This window comes from Larus michahellis, chromosome 12 (assembly GCF_964199755.1).
Source record: "Larus michahellis chromosome 12, bLarMic1.1, whole genome shotgun sequence".
Classification (NCBI taxonomy): Eukaryota; Metazoa; Chordata; class Aves; order Charadriiformes; family Laridae; genus Larus; species Larus michahellis.
Genome location: NC_133907.1, coordinates 11,472,080 through 11,492,790, shown reverse-complemented (window position 1 = coordinate 11,492,790; position 20,711 = coordinate 11,472,080). Strand labels below are relative to the sequence as shown.

The following is a 20,711-nucleotide window of genomic DNA, read 5'->3' as shown; positions in this document are numbered from 1 at the left end:
GCCCCGCAGGACCAGGAGATCCACATTGCCTTTAAGCCGCACCATCAGCCAGGGATGCTCATGCAACACCACGGCTGCAGGCAGCGAAAGTTATCCTCAGCATCCCTAAGGCGTTTAATGCTTTTCCTAAATCCCCAGCTCTTGGAGAGATGTGAAGGGTTTTATTTTTTGTCATGCTTCGTTTTTATACCCATGTTTCTGGCTGCCTTGGGGACAAGGGAAAAGCTCCATGCACAATTCAGGAGCACAGAAAAGAGCTGCCAGACGGGCTCTGCCATGCAGCCCAGCTCTGAGCAGGCAGCCCAGCTCTCCGGAGCCGGCAGGACGGTCCGTGCGTGATTCTCCGACACGTGCTGGGTTATTGTAGGATCCGGCAGAGACAGGCACTGCCGACTCGTGAGCGAGAACATAGAACTGGATGGCTGGCGCCTGTCCGAAACATTTGTGTTAATCAGTGATTATGCAAATAAACAGCTCTGCGGGTGCTACGAGCTTCTCCGCCGCGACGTGGAGCATATGTTCCCCGTGGCAGGGAAGTGGCTCCTCCAGAAGCTGCAAAGCTCCTTGTTTCCATTTGCGGGTCCCGCTGTGAAAAGCAGACTAAAAGCAGCCCGCGGCTGGTCGGGGGAAGGCAGGAGCCCCTGGAGGCGCCCCCAGCCCACCCGCCGCCACCTCTCCCTTTTCCCCATGTGGCTTGAATTACCGCGGCTGTTTGCTTAATCCATCAGGCTTCAAGAATGAGCCACTCGGTGCTTTCTTGGCCTCTCCAGCAAAGCGCTGCGCCGTAAACATAACAAGGCAGGCTTGTTCCAAGCCCTTGAAGTCAACAAGTAATGTTTCTCCTGCCCTTCAGGACCAGGCTGATGCTAAATATAGCTGAGGGTGCTTTCCATTCATAAAATGTGAATTATGCCCCGGGCTCCGAGGGAGGGGAGCAGGTTGAGGAGTCCGCAGGCTCCAGCCACTCCTGCGTGGGATGCAGGCAGACACGGAAAGGCTTGGCCCCATCCTTTCACTGCCTCCAGCTCTTCATGGTGACATGGGGGTAGAAATGCTTTTGGGGAAGCATTTCGTGCTGGGTGCATCTGTGCATCTTCATGCTGGGTGACACGAGGCCGTCGGTCCCCTGCAGCCCCAAATTCAGCATCCTGAGCTGCAGCGTGGCAGGGGACGCACACGGCGAGGCCGGGGCTGTCGGTGCAGTGCTGGCATCCGAAACACACTGGATGGCGCAAAACACGCAGGTAAGCCGGGCGATGAGCCAGGGGTGCCCGTGGGGGGGTCCGGGTGCCCTGTGCTCCTGGGGTGCTGCAGGTGGTGGGGCACCATGTATCCCCCACTCCCTGCCCGCTGCCGCCGAGGTCAGCGTGGGTTAAACACCTCCCTGGGTTTGGCAGTTGGGTTGTTTCAAAACCCAGCTCACAACTGCCAAACCAGCAGGTTTCCAGGCACACCATGGGCCTTTTGATGCCACAGAGATCTGAAGACTTAAATAAAGCTGTAAGACCGACTCCGCGTAATGCTCAGGTCCAGCTCCAAGAAACCTGGTTTCTTTTTATGGCATCTGCAGATCAGCAGTTTCCTGCTGATGCCAGCACTGCAATTTCTGTGTGTGTCTAAGTGTGTGTGTGCACGCGCGTAAGTGTGTAAAACAGCGGAGCTCGGCAGAGCCACGCCAGCTAGGAAGGGGCTGGGTTTTACGCTAGTTTTTCTTTCTCTCTTTTTCCCGTTTCCTTTTTCAAATAACCCTGTTTGGGCCTCTTAGGAAAAAAACCAGACCATCTGGTACCAAGTATTTGACTGCTGGAAATCAGCTCCTCCTTACTGAAAAGCACAGAAGCGATGCAGGGATTCCTGGTAGAGATCAATAACGCTTAAGGTCGCGTTTGCTCATCATCCCTCCCGGCCTTTGAATATATGGACTGAGGACATCAAGGGAGCTGTGATGCTCTGTGCCAGCACGGGAGGTAAATCGCGAAGGTGAGTAAAGAAGCAATTGAATCAGTAAAGAGTCCTTGAAGCCTGATTTATTGATGGTCTCATGTGAGATCTCAGCAGGGCGAGATGCTGCCACGAAGAGACAAGTCAGCAAATCACAGTAACTCGGTGGGCATTTGATGTGTGGGGAGGACCCTTTGGCTGGGACACCCCGATCCCCAGATGGGGTCCCCCGGCAGGACTCAGGGCTGCTCCCCTTCCCTGGGGCCGGCGGTGGGGCTGAGCCTCTGCCTGCCCAGATCACTAGCTCTGCATGAAGAGGTGGAAGTTGGTCCTGGTGAACTCCTGATGGATGCTGTCAAGTAATTTGTCCGAGTCTTGGGGGACATCCGAGAGGACCTGCTGTCCTGGGATGAAACTCTGCTCCGGGGTGTAGGTGAACGTGAACGAGCTGGAGTAGATGAGGCCATCCTCCCTGATCAGCAGGAGCGGGACCGTGATGGGGTATCGGAGCCACCTCCAGTCACTGCCAAAGGCAGAGACGTCGGGGACGACACACACGAGGGACTTGGGGTTCCTGGTAACAGCACAGGAGAAGAAAACGTGCATTAGCCCAGGAGGGCCTCGTGCAGGAGCAGCCGTCAGTGAGTGCTGGCATGTCTCCTCCAGCCTGGAGCTCAGAGTTTCTCCTCTCCTCCCCAGTGTTTCATTCCCCTTGCCGGGGTTGTTTGGTTGTTTGCAGCCCCTGAGGTCCCTGTTGTCCCCCAGACTGCATCCAGAGCCAGAGGCACCAGTGAGACTTGTTCCTGCCTCTCCTCCCAATGCTCATGCTTGATCCCACAGAACGGGCAGTGCCAACGTCCCTGTCCCCAAAGCTGGCAGCCACGTCCCTCCCAGAGCTGCCCAGCACAGCCCAAACCCAGCTGCTATTCCTTGCCCACTCCCTGGCCCCCTCGGCTGCGTTACCTGTACATGGTCTCTGCTTCCACATCTCCAAACCAGACCTTGAGGTGTGTGTGGAAATACTCCCCCTGCACCTCCAGCATGGCCACGTCCCCGCCGCCCGTGAGCTGTGACGGGCAGAGCACACAGCAGCGCGTTACGTGGTGCCATGAGCCGGATTCCTTCTCCCGCAGGATGCTCTGCCCACGTGTCCCGTCCCCACCACAGCGGTCCAGACCCAGGCATTCCCACAGCACCCCAAACCCGGGAGAGGCCAAGCGTCGGCGCAAGGGCTCAGGAGCTGGAGCCACGCTGGAGGCAGCTGACGGAGAGGCGGGGGTGGCCCGCAGCTGGCACTGTGCCTACCTGCAGGGCAGTGATGAGCGGCACGGGGCTGACGGGCTCACGGACGCAGGCCAGGCTCTCGCTGAAGGTGTACTCCACTGTTTCGGTGCCAATGATTGTCCAGCAGGAACCGTCGTTCAGCAGCTCCCGGTTGGCTTCCTTCGGGCAGGGAGACGCCTGCGGAGAGTGTCACAGCTCCAAACGCACTGCAGGGGGCCAGGGCCAGGATGCCTGGCTTCTGCCCCACAGTGTCTCGGTTCCAGCAAGCCACTGCTTCGCTCACTGGGAAATGGGGGTCACGACGCCTTCACAAAGAGCTCAGTGATGATGTTCCCACCTAAGCAGGCAAGCTGGAAGCAGATGGCTTTGCAGTGATTCTGACCTTAACGTGGATGCAAACCCCGCTTTGCTGGAAGACCCTTCCCAGTGACATGTTCCCCAGCCAGCAGCAAAGCAGAGGAGCTTGGAGAGAGGATGGGGAGCACCCCCGGGGTCCCCACCCCCTCCTCACGCTGCCATACCTGGAACTGGATCACTTTCTCCGTGGAGAGACACAGGTACATGCGGTCGCTGCCCTGGAACTGGAAGGCGCATTTATGGAGCTGAGAGATGGGCTCGTCCACATCCAGCATGGCGTACTGCTTCGTCACCTTCCGGATGATCTGCAGGCAGCAGCGGCACCCCAGGGATGGTACCCATCCCTCGGGGGCACAGAGCAGCCAGGTCCATGTGCCTGGCACCCGCAGGGATGGAAGCTTACCAGGGGAGGCAGGGTGATGCCGGTGGCTGTGCAGACCAGTTGGACCACGGAGCCGTAGCGGATATACCCTTCCCGCAGGGGGAACTCGCTCCGTGTGCGGCGCTCATCGGCTTGCGGGGAAGGAGAAAGGCAGAGTCACCCCCTCAAGCATCCCAGGAGCTGGTTAACCTGGGCCCCCTTGTTATGCACAGGTCTGGCCATGCTCCTGGTGCTTTCTTACTGCTTTTTCTGCTCTGCAGGTGCTCACTGCTTGGAGAGACCACTGCTCCCTGGGAGCCCAGCATGGGAGAGCAGGACTGGGATGTGGTACCTCACAGGGACACCGCTGGGCAGGGATTCTCTGGGCTCTGGCCTCTTCCAGGCAAGTTACTTGCTTGGATTTATGAGCCTCCAGACTGGTATGGCTCTTGCTGCCCCGGTCACAGCCTGTGTGCTTTCAGGGCATGATGCGAACCCTCAAAGCCAGCGGGAAACGGCCATGGGCTGCAGAGCCACACCAGGAACACCGGGCAGAGGTGAGACCTGAGCCAGGTTCCCCCATCCCCAGGCTATTTCCCACCCCTTCCACCCCCAAGAACTGGCTGTGCAGGAGGGCAGAGCCAGGGCTGGGGGCAGGCAGTGGCCCCACGAGGCTCCTTACCCAGGTGGAGGGTGAAGGCTGCCCACTGCCTGGCGCTAGCGATGAAGGCCCCCCCCTCGACGGAGAGGTAGCGGGTGCTGACGGTCTGGGAGCGCAGGCGGTTGAAGAGGGAGACTTTGGAGCCCGAGGAGATGCAGACTGTGGGGAGAGGTGGCTGCTTTAGTGCTTCCCGGGGCAGTGCTTGAACTACAGCTTTTGTCAAGCCAAGGGAGGACAAGTCCTGGTTGCTGGTGTAACCAGCCTGGCAGGAGCCAGCATCCCCCTGCTGCCTTTCTCTATATGAGGGCCCCAGCTGGGCTTTTCAAAGGTGCAGGTGAAGCCCACGGTGTGCGGAGCAAGTTGGCATAGGGGCATTACACATGGTGGTGGGTGAACCATTTGGAAATGCCACATATGTGCAGATACATCCTCTTTTGGAGGTGCCCATGGGCTTTGGATCCAGCCTGGACCGCTCTGGAGCCAAGCAGCAAGCACGCAGAGAGCATCCCACCCTGGGCTCGCGTCCGCTTTCCTCCCCGCAGAGCCACCCCCCCCTACGCACGGTCCGTGTTCTTCAGCGACTGCTTCTTCTGCGAGGGCTTGGAGATGACCTTGATCAGCTTGCTGTGGAAGGTGCCTATCTCCTGCCCGTTGCTGAAGAAGAGCTTCAGGACCAAGCGGAAATGCTTGCGCTTGTCCGCATCCGAGATGTACAGCGCCTTGGCACAGCCGAAGCCCTGCCAGGGGCAGAGAGGGGCTGTGGGCACCTCCAGCCCAGCCCCGCCAGCCTTCCTCACCCTCCTCACCGCCCCTCCAGGACATAATAGCCCCCTTTCAAAGAGCCCCGGGTTAGTTAAAGGGGGAAATGACCAGAGATGTTATTACAGGTGGAATGAAGAGCTGGGGCTCGGCAGAGGCTTTATTTACACTGGGGGCAGAGAATTCCTCATGGAAATGAATGTTCACGTGTGATTTATCCCACATAACATGAGAAATCACCCTGGGTTTATGGTTTCCCCGCCGTCCTGGCCGATAGGCCATGCATTAGCAGCAACGCAAGCGCTGCAAACAAGGGCTCTTTTTGTAAGGTTTCTGGCCCGACTCAGACCCTGCGCTCTTTGGGGACCCCAGATAATGCTATTTTTTTTTCATTTCTTTTTTTTCTCCTATCAAAAGACGCCAGATCTCTGACGCCAGATCTCTGCTGAAGCTCTTGAACTTCAGGATCCGTCGGGGTGTGTTGTTGGTTTTTTTTCTAGCTGTTTATCAGCAAATCAAAGACTGGGCTTTCGTCTTGCAATAAGTGGCAGTGCTGCTCATCGGGAGAAGCTATCGGGGCTGAGGGAGCTGTGCAATTTTTGGCAGCTTGCCTGCCACGGGGCTGCCGACCTGAAAAGATGGTGGCAAAGAAAGATGGGGCTCTTGGCAAGGCAGGGGAGGCTGCCCAGCTGCTTGGGCTCGCGCCACAACAGGGCAGCAGAGCAGGAGCGGGGAGCGATAGCTAGGAAGGAAGGAAGGACCACAACATCCCAAGGAAGGGGATGATGTGACATCCCAGGGTGTGGGGTGGCACCAGGGAATGCCCAGCCCCTGCGGGAGCGGGGTCCCCGGGGAGCGGCAGGCATTACCTTCGCGTCCGGCTGCTCCTCGAAGCTGAGCTTCTGGGTCTCCATCAGGCTGCTGCCCATGCTGTCCAGCCCCATGTACCCGCACACCCGAAATCCCGCCTCTCCCAGGTCGCTGGCTGGAAGAGATGGGGAGAAACACCCTTCAGCCCCCACACAGACATGGGCTCAGCTCCTCCTGGAATGGTGGGTGGCCCAGGGTCCAGCCCTCCCCGGGACCGGACCACAGAGGGCTCAGCCTCGAGGGGGAAAGAGGAGTTTTGGGCGGGTAAAGATAGAATAAACTGGGTGACTCCATCCTTTGCAGAGGTGGAGGGCAGCTCTCCGTGGCATGGGAAGGGAGGGAGGAGAGGTCCAGGACTGCCGCCCGGCGCTTACCTTTTATCTGCTCCTGTTTTAACTTCCATCCCGGCCCGCTCAGGTAAACGCAAGGTGGGGGGCAGAAAAACCTGCAGAGACGAGAGGACGTTTTCTTACTGCACTTCAGCATCCAGAAAAAGTGCTCGGGGGTGTTGGGATGGCTGCGCTGAGAGCGGAGACCTTCATCCAGGGTTCTCCAGTGCCGGGAGCAGCCCTGCACCCTGGCAGGTACGTGGTGCTGCGGGGGCGTGGGGGGGGCTGGGAACCTCTCGGTGCGGGGGTATGGACAGGGCTGGCTGGAGGAACTGGGCTCCGCTGCCTCCAGCCACAGGGTCTGGCCCCAGCCCGGGGCGGCTGACACATCTGTTGGTGCCGCTGGTGGCCATGGGCCCACCGGCCACAGGAAGGCCCCGGGAGGGGAGGACAGGGCCTTGCCCCCCCCGCCCTGCCCGGAGCCAAGGAGGGACGAGGCTCCCTGCCTCTGCCCGTCTGCCATGTGGGAGTTCCGGCAGGTCGGGAACAGAGTTTGCATTCACAGCCAGATTTGGAGCCCAATGCAAATAAATCTATAGCCAGGGTTTTGGAAACCTATTTTCCTATGTTTTATTTGGGTTTCCACTGTCTTTGCACTTGTGTGAATGGTGCAAATTCATCCTCTATTGATACTGGGTAAAGCGCTAGCAGAGAAAACACCAGTTTGGGGGGGTGGTGGTGGATATTTCATAGCCCTAAAGTCCTCGGTACGGATTTATTTAAACAAGTCAGCTACAGCACGGGCCCCTGCCTCCCCCTGTGAAGGTAAAAAAGCATCAGCACCTTTAAACTTTAACCTGGGAGTCTGTTTTCTCTCCCTCTCCAGACCTGGCATCTGATTTTCACGCTCATCCTTTGCCCGGGGTCGGGAGCAGGGGGAGGAGGAGGCTGTCCCCGAGGTTCAGTGACACGGGGGCTTCCCTCCTGGCTGGGAGACCCCATCCCAAAATAAAACCTTTAGCTGTGGACCAGCAGCTCCTGGCAGGAGGGTGGCTGCAATGAGGACTGTGCAGGCACAGCCTCGAGCTGTCTCCGGGGGTGGCTGGGGTCCGGGTGCGGTTGCGCCTCAGGGATAGAGCTCGTCGCCTCACAGCTGCTCCGTAGTTGGGAATAACCGAGGATTATTTATATCACAAGGATTAATGGAGGATTAATTATATTACAGGGCCACAGTCTGACGTCACAGCCCAGGAGTGGCAATTTTGGAGATTCGAGCCAGAACCTCAAGGTGTTTTTGCAGTGCGGGAAGGATTTTCAAAAATAGCTGCTTTTTTGGAGACTGCGGGCATTGATGGAAACGCCCCAGTCCCTGCTGTGGCCATTCAGATTTTAAGACAAGATTTCCAAAGCGCTAACCTTTCCCCTTCTTCTTCGTGGATAGTTTATTTCCTTCTTTTACTTCATCTTTCTGATCTTCAGTGCGTCATGGGAGGAACCTAACCCCTGGGAATGGCTAACTGGGCTGGATGCAGGTTAGTATCATTAGTTCAAGACTAAACAGTAGTTTTGGATGTCAAGAGGTTATGAATGGATGGAGACAGGATATGCCACATCATTTGCTTCACCAGCTTGGATCAGAGAAATCTAGCAAGGCTGAAATGGAGCTTTGGGTAGCTGGGTTTGGAAGTGGCTGCCGGAGAAGCTGGAGCGATCACCTACCTTTTTTCATTGCCGTATGACTTCTGTGCGACTTTGGCGTGCAGTATCAGTACTGTCTGGTCCGCCGGCAGCTGCAGGTACCTCCGCACGCCGTCTCGAAGCAGGTTGGTTTGGTACGGGTTGGACCTACAAGAGAGACGTCCCCCAGCACCGTAACACCAGCACTGGGCTCCAGGCCTTGCCCTACCAGCCCTGCGCCGAGCCAGGACATCCCTCCGTGTCCAGCATGGCAGGGTGAGGGGGGAAAAGAGGGGAGGCTTTCCCATCGGAAAGCACTGGAGCTCAGAGAACATCTCAGCCGCTGCAAGACCAGGGCTGGCATGGAAAAATGTAAAGTTTGGATAACTGAGTAACGGCTTCTTCAGTTTTCAAACACACACACAGAGGGCACTACGTTTGTAGCTCTGAAATGCACATTTCTAAGAATTCCAGTCCCACATGATGGTGGCAGTGCTCTAATTGATCATTAAGTTGTTTTTCCACCTGGTGTACTTGTTGCCGTGTGGCTTTTTGGCGAGCGGGGAAGCGCTGCTGCTGAGCCGTGAGTCCGGCTGGGGAGCTGGCACGCAGGGAGGAGCTGCCTGGTGGCTTCTGCGAGGGCTGCTGGGTGGGAATTGCTGCATTTTTCCCCGAGCCCTAAGAGGTGGGTGGTTTTGCTGATTGTTTCTGCTCTATTAACTAGAAGGAGTTCGCATGCACATGGAATTTAACTCTGCTAACTTAGTAGGTTGGGCGTTAACCGGCTGGAGAGAGATGAGGTGGGTCCAAGCCCGAGGTGCCCTGCTCTGCCGCCTGGGACACGTGAGCAAGAACTGGCGGATGAGAAGGGAGAGTTGTGGGGTGTCTACTGGGGAGATCTTTTGTGGTGCTGCCTTGCTTTCAGAGGAGGCGAGACTGCCCATCTGAAGACCATCCTGCCCTACGGAGATCCCCAAAACCACTCAGGTACCTTTGGCTGGATAAGAAGTAACCAGAGGAGGGGAAAGCAGTGCTGTCTGGGCAGGAGCCCCTCGTTGGCACATCTGCTGATGTCTGTCACGTTGCAGCTGGGCACATTCAGGAGAAATTTCTCCTACCAAGGGGACCCAGCCTGGCTGGTTATGAAAAGGTCTTGACTTAAGCCTGAGCTCACTTCTTCCATGTGCTGAGCTCCCTTGCCTTGCTCCAAAGGGGTGTTCATACCTGCTGGTACTTGGCCAATGCCTCTGTGTTTCAGCTCTGCGTGACCAGGGGATGCTTTCAGACCCACCTGGGTGACCATCAGACCCAAAACAGATCCAGCATCCCCAGGAGAGAGAAAGCTGTATGGAAACTGGCTTCAGGCTCTGGCTCTTGAACCTCCCATGGATGGCTACTGGGATCACTCATGACCTCCCCGCACAGTGATGGCCTCGCATCCGAGACAGAGAGAAACAGCAGTGACCAGAGAAGGCTGGGAAGCCCCAAAGACAGCTGCAAACACGCTGCTGAGCCACCGGCAGAAAGTGGACGGGGACTGCGGGAAGTGCCAGGGGAATGCTCAGAGGAGAAGCGGTGAGGATGGGGAGCTCTTGCAAGGGAAAAACTTGCCAAAGGCACCCAGTGGAGCACCCCCATTAAAAACAGTCTCTCTTGCTCTTAAATGGGCTAGAAATGGAGAATAACTGAGGGCAGTGATGTGTGAAAAAAGGTAAATCGTGTCCTGCCAAGCGCCCCAAGGCAGGCCATGGTGAGCTGGGTGCTCGGAGGCCAGAGCAAGCTCCCAGGGAGGGAAGCAGCAACCGCTGCCATCCCAAGCAGAGACCAGCTCATCAGCCAGTTTTACTCTTCCCAGTGCAAGACATGTATTTTAAAGAGGCTGCGCCCTTCGCAGCTTCTAGGACCCACATTACAATTAGTCTTAAACTTCTATCCCTTCCCTTCCCGCTTTCCCACGTTGTGGATGGAGCTGATGCTCTCCTGTTTGTGCATGGAAGACAACGGCATCTCCCATACCAGCAAATATGTACCCAGCGTTCTCCTCTGGGTAGTCCCACGGGGACTTGATGCTTTTCACTCCACCGATTTTCCCATCGCCGCTGTGTTCAGGCAATATAATCTCCTGCCCTCCTTGTTCCCAGCTCTTTATCCTAGACGTGTTAGCCTGATCACCGGCAAACATAAATCAACAGAGCTCTGCCAAAATCAAATTTACAGCCGGTGCCAGTGTCACCCACAGCATTAGCTGCCGCTCTGTGTCTGAGAAATGAAGGTTTTATGGCCACGGCAAGCCCCTTCCTGACTGCAGCGCACACGCTGCCACCGAGCTCCTCTCCCCACGGCAGCCCCGATGCTCTGGGGCTCTGGGCTCAGCCCCGGCCGGCACACACGGCAAGGCAGAAGGAGCTCCTTTGCCAGACAGACCTTTGGATCACCCTTAACAGCCCCCACAGCAGGGCTGGATCTGTTGCCTCCAACCCTCCTTCTGGGAGAGTCTTGCTCCGGCACCCTGCAGTTGAGCTTTACCAACCAGTATCCCACCAGTGCCTTCTCTAGGAGGAGGTACTTGGAAAGGCTGGGGTGAAGCTTTTCAGCAAGTCTACCTACTGACTGGTTTGTATCTTTGCACAGCCAAAGAGATCCTGCAAGAGTGTTGTTTTATCTTTTTCCATAATGGCAATGCGGAGCTGTCTCCCTGCTCTGCTGCCAAGGTATAGTGTGATTTCGGCTTTGATCCACCTTTGCTATTTTTCCCTTCATCTAAAAGCACCATTTGGGAATCTCTTTGCAATAGTCTTTTTTTTTTCTTTACAGAACTACTGATTGCGATCAGGATAAATGTGGAAACGGATCAAGGAAAAGTCTGCCTTGTTGGCCTGACCTTGGCTGTTCTTTTACACTAATGCAACGTGGTGAAAAATGAGTATTATGCCTCCATCCAGCAGCATTTCGCCCTCAGTTTGTCAGAGACAACGGGCAGAGAGCAGGGGAGAACCAGGCTGGCTGCGTGGATTTTTTCCTGGTGAGTCTCATCATTCGGTATTCAGTGCAAAACGAGGAGCGTAGCTTTGGGTCCTTGCTCGTGTCTCAGCTGCGGGGACACGTGCTCCATCCCTGCAAGTGTCACCCACCAGCACCCACCCGTATAGCTCATGGTGGGCCGGGGAAGCGCGGATCCTGCAGTGGTGCTGGAGGGAGCCTCTCCCATTAACCCCTCAGCAGAGCAAGGATCACCCTGGTACGGAGGCCGGGCAGCGGCAGGGAGTGTTCAGGAGCAAATTGCCAAATCCTGTGGATTAAGACGTGTGCTGACAGCGTGGCCAGCAGCAACGCCTGCTCCGCAGAGCCTCCCGCGGCACCGGCTCGGGGCAGGGCCAGGCTTGTGCCGGTATCGCTGCTCCCTGCCATCCGCACGTAATACCAGAGGCACGTGGGTTACTGCCTGGAGCTTATTAAAGAGCTTTCTGGAATAATTATCCACATGTTATTTACTGCTTAAAGTGGGGAACGTGCATGCCAAAGGCAGGTAAGCAGCCCGGAGTTCTTCAGATTTGATGTCTAGCTGGAGGAACGACTACTGAGAAACTTGTTTTTCTTTCCTTTGTCCGTTCTCTGCAGCCATTGCCTTCCAAATTTTGGGGCTAAATTGTTTCGGTGACGCACTTCTGAACAGTGCTCGCCATTCTGCCCACCGAGGCGACCACCCAGCATCCATCATCTGGTTTAAATTTACCTTCAGAGAGTCAAAGGGCTATTGCTAAAGCAGCTCAATATACCCACTTGGCTTCTTCTGGCACCTCCAGCCTCCTCGGGCTTACAGGGAATTATTCACTCCTCCTGACATTTATTATATTAAATTATTAAAATGCTTTGATTGTAGTGCAGTGTTAGTTCAGTGTCATGTTAGCAGCACCGCACAGGCCGGGCTCTGGGAGCTCAGGCTAAAAGCCTGCTTTTCAGAGCCTGAGGTCTCAGCTGGGACTCGGCTGCTCTCGCACACAGTTGGGCATTATGTGGAAAAAGTTGGGGGGGCGGGGGGGAGAGCAAGCGGGGAGCCACCACCTTTCTCCGACGCTGATTTTTGTGAGGCTTTCCCCCTCCCTGCTCAGCCTGGCGTCGCTAAAGCTGAAGGCTTTTCCCTTTAGCTCAGGCTGTGCCTCGGGAGGGGGTGCGAAGGCGCTTGGAGGAGCATCTCTGGGGTGGCTCTGCCCCCGGTGGGATAATCCCAGAGCACCCATGGGTGTTCTGCACTCCCTGGCCGTGCTGCTGTGTCCTCATCCATGGGAAACAAAGCCGAAAAGGAGGAGTGCCCCGTGTGCTTTGCCCAGGAGACACACAGCTGGACCATCTCGTGAAACATCTGTCCTATGTGGGCACGCAGGGAACCCAGGCGGGCGCCGAGAGGCTTCGGTGGGGTCGGACCCTGCCATCCCCTCCCTGATTTTAGGAGAGCTGGTGTTTAACACCACAGCTGAAAATTAGCCTTCGCCTTCCCAGCAGCAAATGTGGGGGGGCCTCAATCAGCGCTTTGTCCTGTCTCCAGCTGGGAAATGCATTTTCTCCTTCCTCAGTCCCGAGGGGTCGGGCAGAGCTGCACATCGCTGGCTACCCACCACTGCAGCTCGGGGTGTCCTGCCGCCCTGGGTGACAGCCCTGCCGCAGGCACGGCTCCTGCCTGTGTCACAGACAGGGGGGAACTCAACAGAGGGACCTCTTCTGCTCAGCCTTCCCCTGCCACTGCGTCACACGTCCCTGCTGAGACAGCCACGCTCGTGGTGTGGGACATATCCCGGTCCCTGCATCGCTTTCTGCTCTACGAGGATGAATTGAACCAGAAATCCCACAGCACCCTGTGTGTGCACCCTTGGGTGGCTGCAGGAGCCGAAAAAGCACTTTACAGACACTGGGAGAAGCAGTTTGCTGATGTTCACCAGCTCCATCTGCAGAGGATGGTCCCCTGGGAATAAAAGTACCCAACTCAGGAGACCAAAATACAGCCCCAGCGGCTATTGTTTAGAAACTGGGTCTTCAAATCCGCTCTTTATACAAGAACTTTAACTCATGGTAATGCTGTCCTCAAGTGCAGGTAATGCTGAATTTGAGTGCAGAGATTTAATTCGCTGCTTTTCCCCCTCAAAGGAACTGCCATTTGCCTCACTCAGGAGATGGCTGCCCAGCAGCTTGCTGCCACAGAGGGCAATTGTTCTTTCCTGGGCTTGGGGAAACCAAACGTCCTAATAAAAAATATCCATTTTAGAGGTCTGGGTTATATTTTGTGCAGAGCAGGGGAGAAAATGCCTGAAGTGCTCTTGGGTATGGAGTCAATGCACTGTTTATGCAAAAGGAAAAGCCATTAGAAATCACAGAAATGAGAAGCCTGCAGTTTCTGGCTTCCCTCATTTTTCAATACCTCCTTTAATCCAGACCAACCCAACCCACAAGCCCTTGTATATGCATGGGTATTTATAAATCCTATATTTTCCTCACTGCGCACACAAGTGAAATTCAGCCTTTTCTGGGCTTGGGGGATTTATCGACCACACCAACGGCAAACAGCAGCGGAGAGCAGGAAGCACAAAACCCCTGCGGCGGTGAGCTCTGCGGGAGGACCGGGGGCCAGCCGGGGTGGTCACCCTGGGCATGTTCCCGGCTGCCCTGCGCCTGCCCCAGCAGCACCAACACCCTCCAAATGCCCCAGTTTGATAAAGCAGTATTGCCCCGCCTGCTAGAAAACACAGCTAATGTGGGTGATTTACTGTAGTCCCCTTTCTCTGTTCCTCGTGTAGCTGTTGATGTTAGTGCAAAAAGGAAGGAAAGTGCTGTTTAGGCACTAAAACACAGTTGTGTAAAGCACTAAAGGTGGTTCCTACCACCGCTATATTGATCTATGTGCTGAGAAGAGGTGGAGCACTGGGAAGGTCTGTTCCAGGGTGTCTAAGAAGCCTCTGCTAATGATACCCATTGCCACAGTTGGGCACATCAGTTGACCTTCTTGCTGGAAGCTCAGCCTGAGGCTTTACAGCCCTCAGAGCCCTGGTCGCCAGCTCCCTAGTCCAAGCCTACCTCCCTACACTGACTGCAGCCACTGCCTGTGGAGGTTCTGAAACTCCCAGGGCACCATAACTCAAATGCATTGAGCTTGGACTCTGCTTTTTCCAAGAACTTCTGAGTTTACGGGGTTCCCAGGTGCACTCCCACATCAGGGGAAGATGAAAAAAAAAGAAAAAGAAAAAAGAAAAAAAAAGGAAAAGAAAAAAAAGAAAAAGTAAAGAAAAAAAAGAAAAGAAAAAAAGAAAAAGTAAAGAAAAAAAAGAAAAGAAAAAAGAAAAAAGTAAAGAAAAAGGAAAAAGAAAAAAGGAAAGAAAAAAGTAAAAGAAAAAGAAAAAAGGAAAGAAAAAAGAGGAAAAAAAGGAAAAGAAAAAAGATAAAGGAAAAATAGAAAAGGAAAAAAGAAAAAAGGAAAAGAAAATAAAAAAGGAAAAAAGAGAAAAGAAAAAGGAAAAAAGAAAAAAGGGAAAAAATAAAAAAAAGAAAAATAGGAAAAGAAAAAGAAAAATGAAAGAAAAAATTAAGAAATTAAAATGGAAAAAAGAAAAAAGAAAAAAGAAAAAAAAAGAAAAAGAAAAAAGAAAAAAAGAAAAAAAGAAAAAAAGAAAAAAAGTAAAAAAAAAAAGAAAAAAGACAAAATAAGGCAAGCCTTCCCCTGGACGACACTCTCTTCGCCGCAGGGGCTGTGAGTGACCCCGGGCCGTGCCCGACTCGGCGCCGGTGCCACCGCACCCCTCTGGCCATCGCCGCTTCCACCTGCGCGCAGGTCCCGCTTGCCCGTGGGCACCTGCAGGGACACGACCCGCGGGGCGGGGGCAGCGGGGAGCCCGCGGGCACCCCCCCATCCCAGCGCTGCCCCGGGGCCGGGCGGGGGCGCGGCGGCCGTGCCCGCCCCCCCCCGCTCCCCCCGCCCCGTTAAAAGCCGAGCGGGGCCCCGCCGCCTCCCAGCGCTGCCGCCGCCGCGCACCGAACCGCGCACCTCCCCGACCCGCGCAGCTCCTCGCCCCGCGCAGCTCCGCGCCCGCCGTACCTGATCCAGCAGCGCGGCGGGGAGCGGCTCCGCGGCCGGCACGGGTGAGTGAGGGGCTCCGCGGGCACCGCTGCCCCTGCGGGAAGGAAGGGAGAGGAGCGGGGTGAGGGCGAGCCCGGTCCCCGCGGGGGTTGGCAGCATCCCCGGGGGAGGGGGGGGCTTTTCCTTGGAGGGGAGCAGCGATGCTGGGCGTGAGGGGCAGAAAGCAAAGCCAGGGAGGGGGGATGAAAGCGGAGCCTTTGACACGTGTGTTTCTCCCAAAGCTGTGGGCTGGAGCCCTCCCGAAGCCCCCCCGGCTGTATGCTCTTCTCCCCCGGCAGCGGTGTGAGTGGTCGCCCTCCCTGCCGGGGGACACGGTACCCGGCTCTGTCACTCGGTGCCTGTGCGGGGGATGTAAACGCTGCTGGGCTCTGGGCATGGCGCAGTTTGCCATCTGCTCTGCTCACCTTTTGCCTAGCTTTCGGGCAGGTTCCTGCTTATACAATGGAGGATCTCTTTTACCAGGGAATAATAAGGTCTGGTACACCTGGGCAAGGCGTTCCGAGCAACAGGAGAGCGAGATCCTGCAAAAAGATAAGCTTAAAAGTGTGTTCCCTGAGTTTGTTATGCGCTGTTTCTGCACGACTGGAAAATTGGGTCTGTGCATACTCGTAAATATGTTTGCACAAGCAATCACCCACCTTTGGCTTATAATTCCAACCATTTCCCAAGGAAAAATTAGCTTTGGGCACTTCTGTTCCGAGCAATTGCGTGGGAAAACTTGTTTGGAAAATGAGTTTATTCTGCACTCATCATATTTGCACTAACACGCAGCAGTCAGAGATAAGCGGAGCCGAGCAGATACACGATGTAGTGGTACCTGCTCTGGGGTTTTCCCCCTGGTTCTGCGAGGACAGCCTTTGCTGCCGTGCTGGGAGCTGCCAAATCCACCCGGTAGGCAGGACTCCAGAGTGGGAACTGGTGTCGGTGAGGAAGATGGGATGGAAATGGGACTGTCCCACTTTGAAGGAAGCCACCACGTGTGTGCAGGGGTACTGGGGGAGATGAGGAATCACAGATGGTGATTCCCATTCCTGGGATGAGGAATCACAGAATGGTCGGGGTTGGAAGGCACCTCTGGAGATCATCTGGTCCAACCCCCTGCCAGAGCAGGGTCACCCAGAACAGGTCGCACAGGAACGCATCCAGGCGGGTTTGGAATATCTCCAGAGACGGAGACTCCACCACCTCTCTGGGCAGCCTGTGCCAGGGCTCTGCCACCCTCAAAGTAAAGAAGTTCCTCCTCATGTTTAGGTGGAACTTCCTATGTTCAAGTTTGTGCCCGTTACCTCTTGTCCTGCCACTGGGCACCACTGAAAAGAGCCTGGCCCCATCCTCCTGACACCCATCCTTTGAGTATTTATAAGCGTTGATAAGATCCCCCCTCAGCCATCTTTTTTCCAGACTGAAGAGACCCAAATCCTTCAGCCTTTCTTCATAAGAGAGGTGTTCCAGTCCCCTAATCATCTTGGTAGCCCTTCAGAGCCCCCACTCTGAGATGAGGCACACCACTTCACCTCCTCTGCCTAAACCAGTAGGATTTTTGCTTTGATCAAGCCCAATTTATTTATAAAGTTGCTATGAAGTCCTCCCTGTGGCACCCTCTGTAGCGTCTTTTGATAGTAAAGTGTTTTTTTTTTTCTTTTTCCAAGAATGGAAGCAATTAATCACGGGCAACGAGCGTGCAGGTTCTCAATAACAAGTAGAAACTGCATTTCATAAGCAGGTTCTTGTGCTCTCTGCAAGGATTCATGAGATAGGCATTTGATATCAGCAAAAAGTGTGTGTGGGGAAATCTGCTCACAGATCTCAGCCCTGATATTTGCCACTGGGATATGGATAAATTTGGCCTCATCCGAAATACAAATTCCCATCTGGAAAGCACGGAAGAGATCTTGGTGTTTGTAGTAAAATGACACTTCCCATCAAAGCAGGCGGGGTATTGCTGCGTCCAACTGGAAAAGGCTGTTGTTGATTTTTGTGGAAGTTGTAACTTTCTTTTTTTCTCGAAGAATGAAAGAAATTTGATGTGATTAGTACAAGACGGGCTCGGGAGCTGCCCTTGTTGGCGACGGTAGCCAACAGAAAAGACGAAGCCAATAAGGCAGCCCGTTGTAGGCAATCTGCGGTCACAGAAGATGTTTGTGCTCCAATTGCTCATAACATAGCATTTCCCTTGAGGTTGGCATTAGGGGTTAAAGGTTTTCAAGAGAAGCCTTTGTTTAAACATCTTTAAAGTTTCCAATAGGGGCCCCTTTGTTGGCTTCCCGAGCAGTGTGCCTGCCTTGTTAAAGACTCGAGCTCATAAAATGCCATTTACAAATGCCTGATGAATAGGGCTGGGACACGGAGTGGGGAGAGAAGTAGCGTTTGTATCTACACGCACATGAGAACTACAGACAAGTCCTGACACCAGTGAATTAATGGCACCTAGAAAAAACACAGGAAAAAAAAATAATGAAAAAAAAAGATCGAGTGGTGCTTATAAAGAAACTTATAAAAATCATCTATTGCCCCCAAAACAGTCAGTCCCTCTTGTGCCAGATGTCACACGCATCTCCTCCAGATGTGCCTCTCGGAAATTGTGTTTTCTCCACTTTGGGCCCAAACAGTAGCAGATTGATGACTGGGGCTGTGTTTGCCGGGCGGGAGCAGACGCAGTGGCCATAAGGGCTCCATTGAGCGGCCGGGCCGGGGGACCGCGACTTTGCGCGGTCTGTTCCCTGCCGTGGGCTGCCAAGAATCGCCCCTCTGTAGGCACTTGCAGTGCAGAGGTGTCTTTAGGAGTCGAGTAACATTTTTAGCATTTTGAAGGATTTCGTCCCCTCTCCCATCCTGGCTAAAGGTAAAGGGTTTAAATACATCTCTGTTAAAGCAGGGTTGGATCCAGGTGTGTGCTCGGAGTCTCGCTGAGACTCCAGAGACTGGTGCACAGCTATGGCCGTGTTTCCCCAGGGGATGCCCCTGGGATGCCATGCCTGATCCTGTGTCTGAAGATTTTCTGCTTCTCAAGCAGCTTGTCCTGCCTGATGGAGGCTGGATCCTTCTTCCCTAGCAACTTTCTGCTTTTGCCTGCGTCTCTTTGTCCGCAAACTTCTGATCTCTTGCCTTGCAGGCCCTTGGTGGCGCACATGAATCCATCACTAACCCGGTCCCTCTGGTGCCCATCAGGGACATCTGTAAGGATCAGCTGTGGTCCCTTGCAGAGAGGTGGCAATAAGTTGGTTTCTTTTCAGATTTCAGCCTTCCCGTCTCTGGGCTGTGTCATGCTGCTTTGCTGCTTGATGGCCAACATAAAAGTTTGTGAGTTTTGGGTTGTGATCTGCGGACCCATAGGAGCCCATGGTCTATGGCAGGAATCAATAGGAGCAGATCTGCTGACAGCAGAGGCAACCCACTATACAAGAGTCTGCATCTCGGCAGGAAAATTAGCAAGGTCCACAAGCTGAAAAATATAGGGAAACCCTGCCTTTGGGTGTTCACAGCTCCTACGCTTGCGGCTGGACTTGGATGGCTTCCCCAAAGTGTCATGTTAGGCATCCCCCTCGGTTTTTTTCTCTTTTCACAGCATCTTGCTTTGGCTTTAACAGCACCAGCAAGGAAGAGAGTGACACAAAACATTTCAGTCTGTGCTCAAATGCTCCTGCGTTTCACTTTCTCTTGTCATCTGCTGAAGCTCTCATGTCAAGTTGTTGAGGCAGATGGTGGGCTGAGAGCGGCTTCCCCATGCCCAGGCTCCCTAAGGCACGTCTGGGTGTTCCCTCATCCGTCTTCAGGTGCCCTGAGGTGTGCCCTCACCCCGGGATGCGAGCGGGAGATCCAGCACAGGTCCCGGCTGCCACAGTCTTGAACAAGTGGCTTTGACTCTCCTCATCTCTGGTTCCTCATGCCATGATGTAGGACTCTCCTTGGAGAGCCTCATGAGGCCTGAAAGCCTCAGTGAAGCAACCTTGGACTCTTCCCTGATCTCTCCTGGAAGCTAAGATCTTGTAGGCACCCTTGACAAGAACTTGGTAAATGCAACAGGGTGAGATGATTTCAACTGGTTGCTCCCAGGTTGACCAGAAAGGGCTAATCCCACAGAGGGGTGAGGTTGAGGTCAAGCGATCCTCAGCTGTGGCCTCCAATGCTGCTTTGAGGCTCTGGGGAGGTCTCGCAGCATGTTTCCACGCAGCGTCTCTGTGTGTTGATAAGGACAGGATGATGCTGAGGCACAAGGGTCCCCGAGGCACCTGCTCTTCAGTTTGGGCAGCAGTGAGGCCACAGGCCACTGCGACAGTGGTGGAAGTTCTTCTCTGGTGCATCTCCTATGGGCCAATGGCACCCTGGTCCTGGAACAGCAGTTCTCCTGCCATCCTGCTGTCAGAGGGACGTGGCAGCCGTGAAGTTAAATGGGAGCAGTTCCCCAAGCTACCTTTGGGAAAAGTTTCTAGACAAAGAATTTTACCGGCTTGCTTTTCTGTCTTGAGGAGGGCCGAAAAGTCTAAGCATGCCTTTCTGCAGGCGCCAAACACTCCTCGCTTTCTGCTATTTCAATTAAAGCCATAGCAGGATGGGTAGGATAAAGGGGAGAGGCACAAGAATATTCTCCTGGCGTGTTTCCTTATGCCAACACATTGAGTCACGTCTCCAGAGTGAGAAATATGATATAAAGATTTAGAGAAGGAGGTCAGGCAATGGATCTATGATTGCGGGGCTGAAATAGCAGGCGCTCCCTGTGGTTGTCTGTGCCGTGTTAATCTTGCTGGAGGTCAGCTGGGGATATCGGTCCCAGCAGATTCAGGAGACAGACATCCTGCTGGTAACTATCAATCTCATTGCTTAGAGATACCGGCTCTGCTGCGTCAGGAGCTCAGCTGACAATCTCTGCACCAGCCCAGGGGCTGCTCCGGGCCATTTCTCTTTCCTTTGTGGTTGAACATGCATATTTCTGGGGAAAAAAAATGCTAACACCTTCCTCCCAGAACAAGAACTTGGGCAATGGATTGCTGCCTCAGCTTCTGGATGGCCCAGAACTCCTTCCCTCCAAAGTTTGAAGTCTCTTGGCCCAGTTCAGCTGTCCTCCAGGGGCCTGTTTGCCAAAGAGCATTTGCTTTTTAAAGAGAGTTAGTGAGGTGGGTCTTTCCCCTGTTGATCGCTCTTCATCAAAATCTAAAAGGATTCCAAAATCCCTCCGGTTTTGCTTAAAATACCAGTTAGGAGCAAGGCTGAGTTTGCCTGTCATGCAGCCCAGGGGACAAGGGCAGCCTAAGCGGACTGAGAGGAACAGAGAAATGCTACCAGCAGTCCTGAAATAGGAGCCATCTCTTGACATGAGAACAAGCGGAATTGGCTGACCGTGTTTTTTCCTCTTGG

General features: G+C 54.4%; 2 protein-coding genes across 2 annotated transcripts in view; one reads left to right on the top strand and one right to left on the bottom strand.

Moving 5' to 3' along the window:
• Nucleotides 1-2,209: 2,209 nt before the first annotated feature.
• Nucleotides 2,210-20,711, bottom strand: part of RBPJL (recombination signal binding protein for immunoglobulin kappa J region like) — a 21,195-nt gene continuing 2,693 nt past the window's right edge. Inside the window, exons 2-12 of the mRNA XM_074604803.1 lie at nucleotides 15,318-15,393; nucleotides 8,282-8,407; nucleotides 6,608-6,678; nucleotides 6,233-6,348; nucleotides 5,167-5,341; nucleotides 4,626-4,763; nucleotides 3,986-4,095; nucleotides 3,747-3,887; nucleotides 3,247-3,402; nucleotides 2,905-3,008; nucleotides 2,210-2,515 (exon numbers count right to left, since the gene is read on the bottom strand). Of these exons, the coding sequence (XP_074460904.1) occupies nucleotides 2,242-2,515; nucleotides 2,905-3,008; nucleotides 3,247-3,402; nucleotides 3,747-3,887; nucleotides 3,986-4,095; nucleotides 4,626-4,763; nucleotides 5,167-5,341; nucleotides 6,233-6,348; nucleotides 6,608-6,678; nucleotides 8,282-8,407; nucleotides 15,318-15,393 (1,487 nt within the window). The 3' untranslated portion in view covers nucleotides 2,210-2,241. The remainder of the gene's footprint in view (nucleotides 2,516-2,904; nucleotides 3,009-3,246; nucleotides 3,403-3,746; nucleotides 3,888-3,985; nucleotides 4,096-4,625; nucleotides 4,764-5,166; nucleotides 5,342-6,232; nucleotides 6,349-6,607; nucleotides 6,679-8,281; nucleotides 8,408-15,317; nucleotides 15,394-20,711) is intronic.
• MATN4 (matrilin 4) overlaps nucleotides 14,336-20,711 on the top strand; it is a 19,384-nt gene continuing 13,008 nt past the window's right edge. Inside the window, exon 1 of the mRNA XM_074604801.1 lies at nucleotides 14,336-15,361. The gene's annotated coding sequence lies outside the window, so the exon portion shown is untranslated. The remainder of the gene's footprint in view (nucleotides 15,362-20,711) is intronic.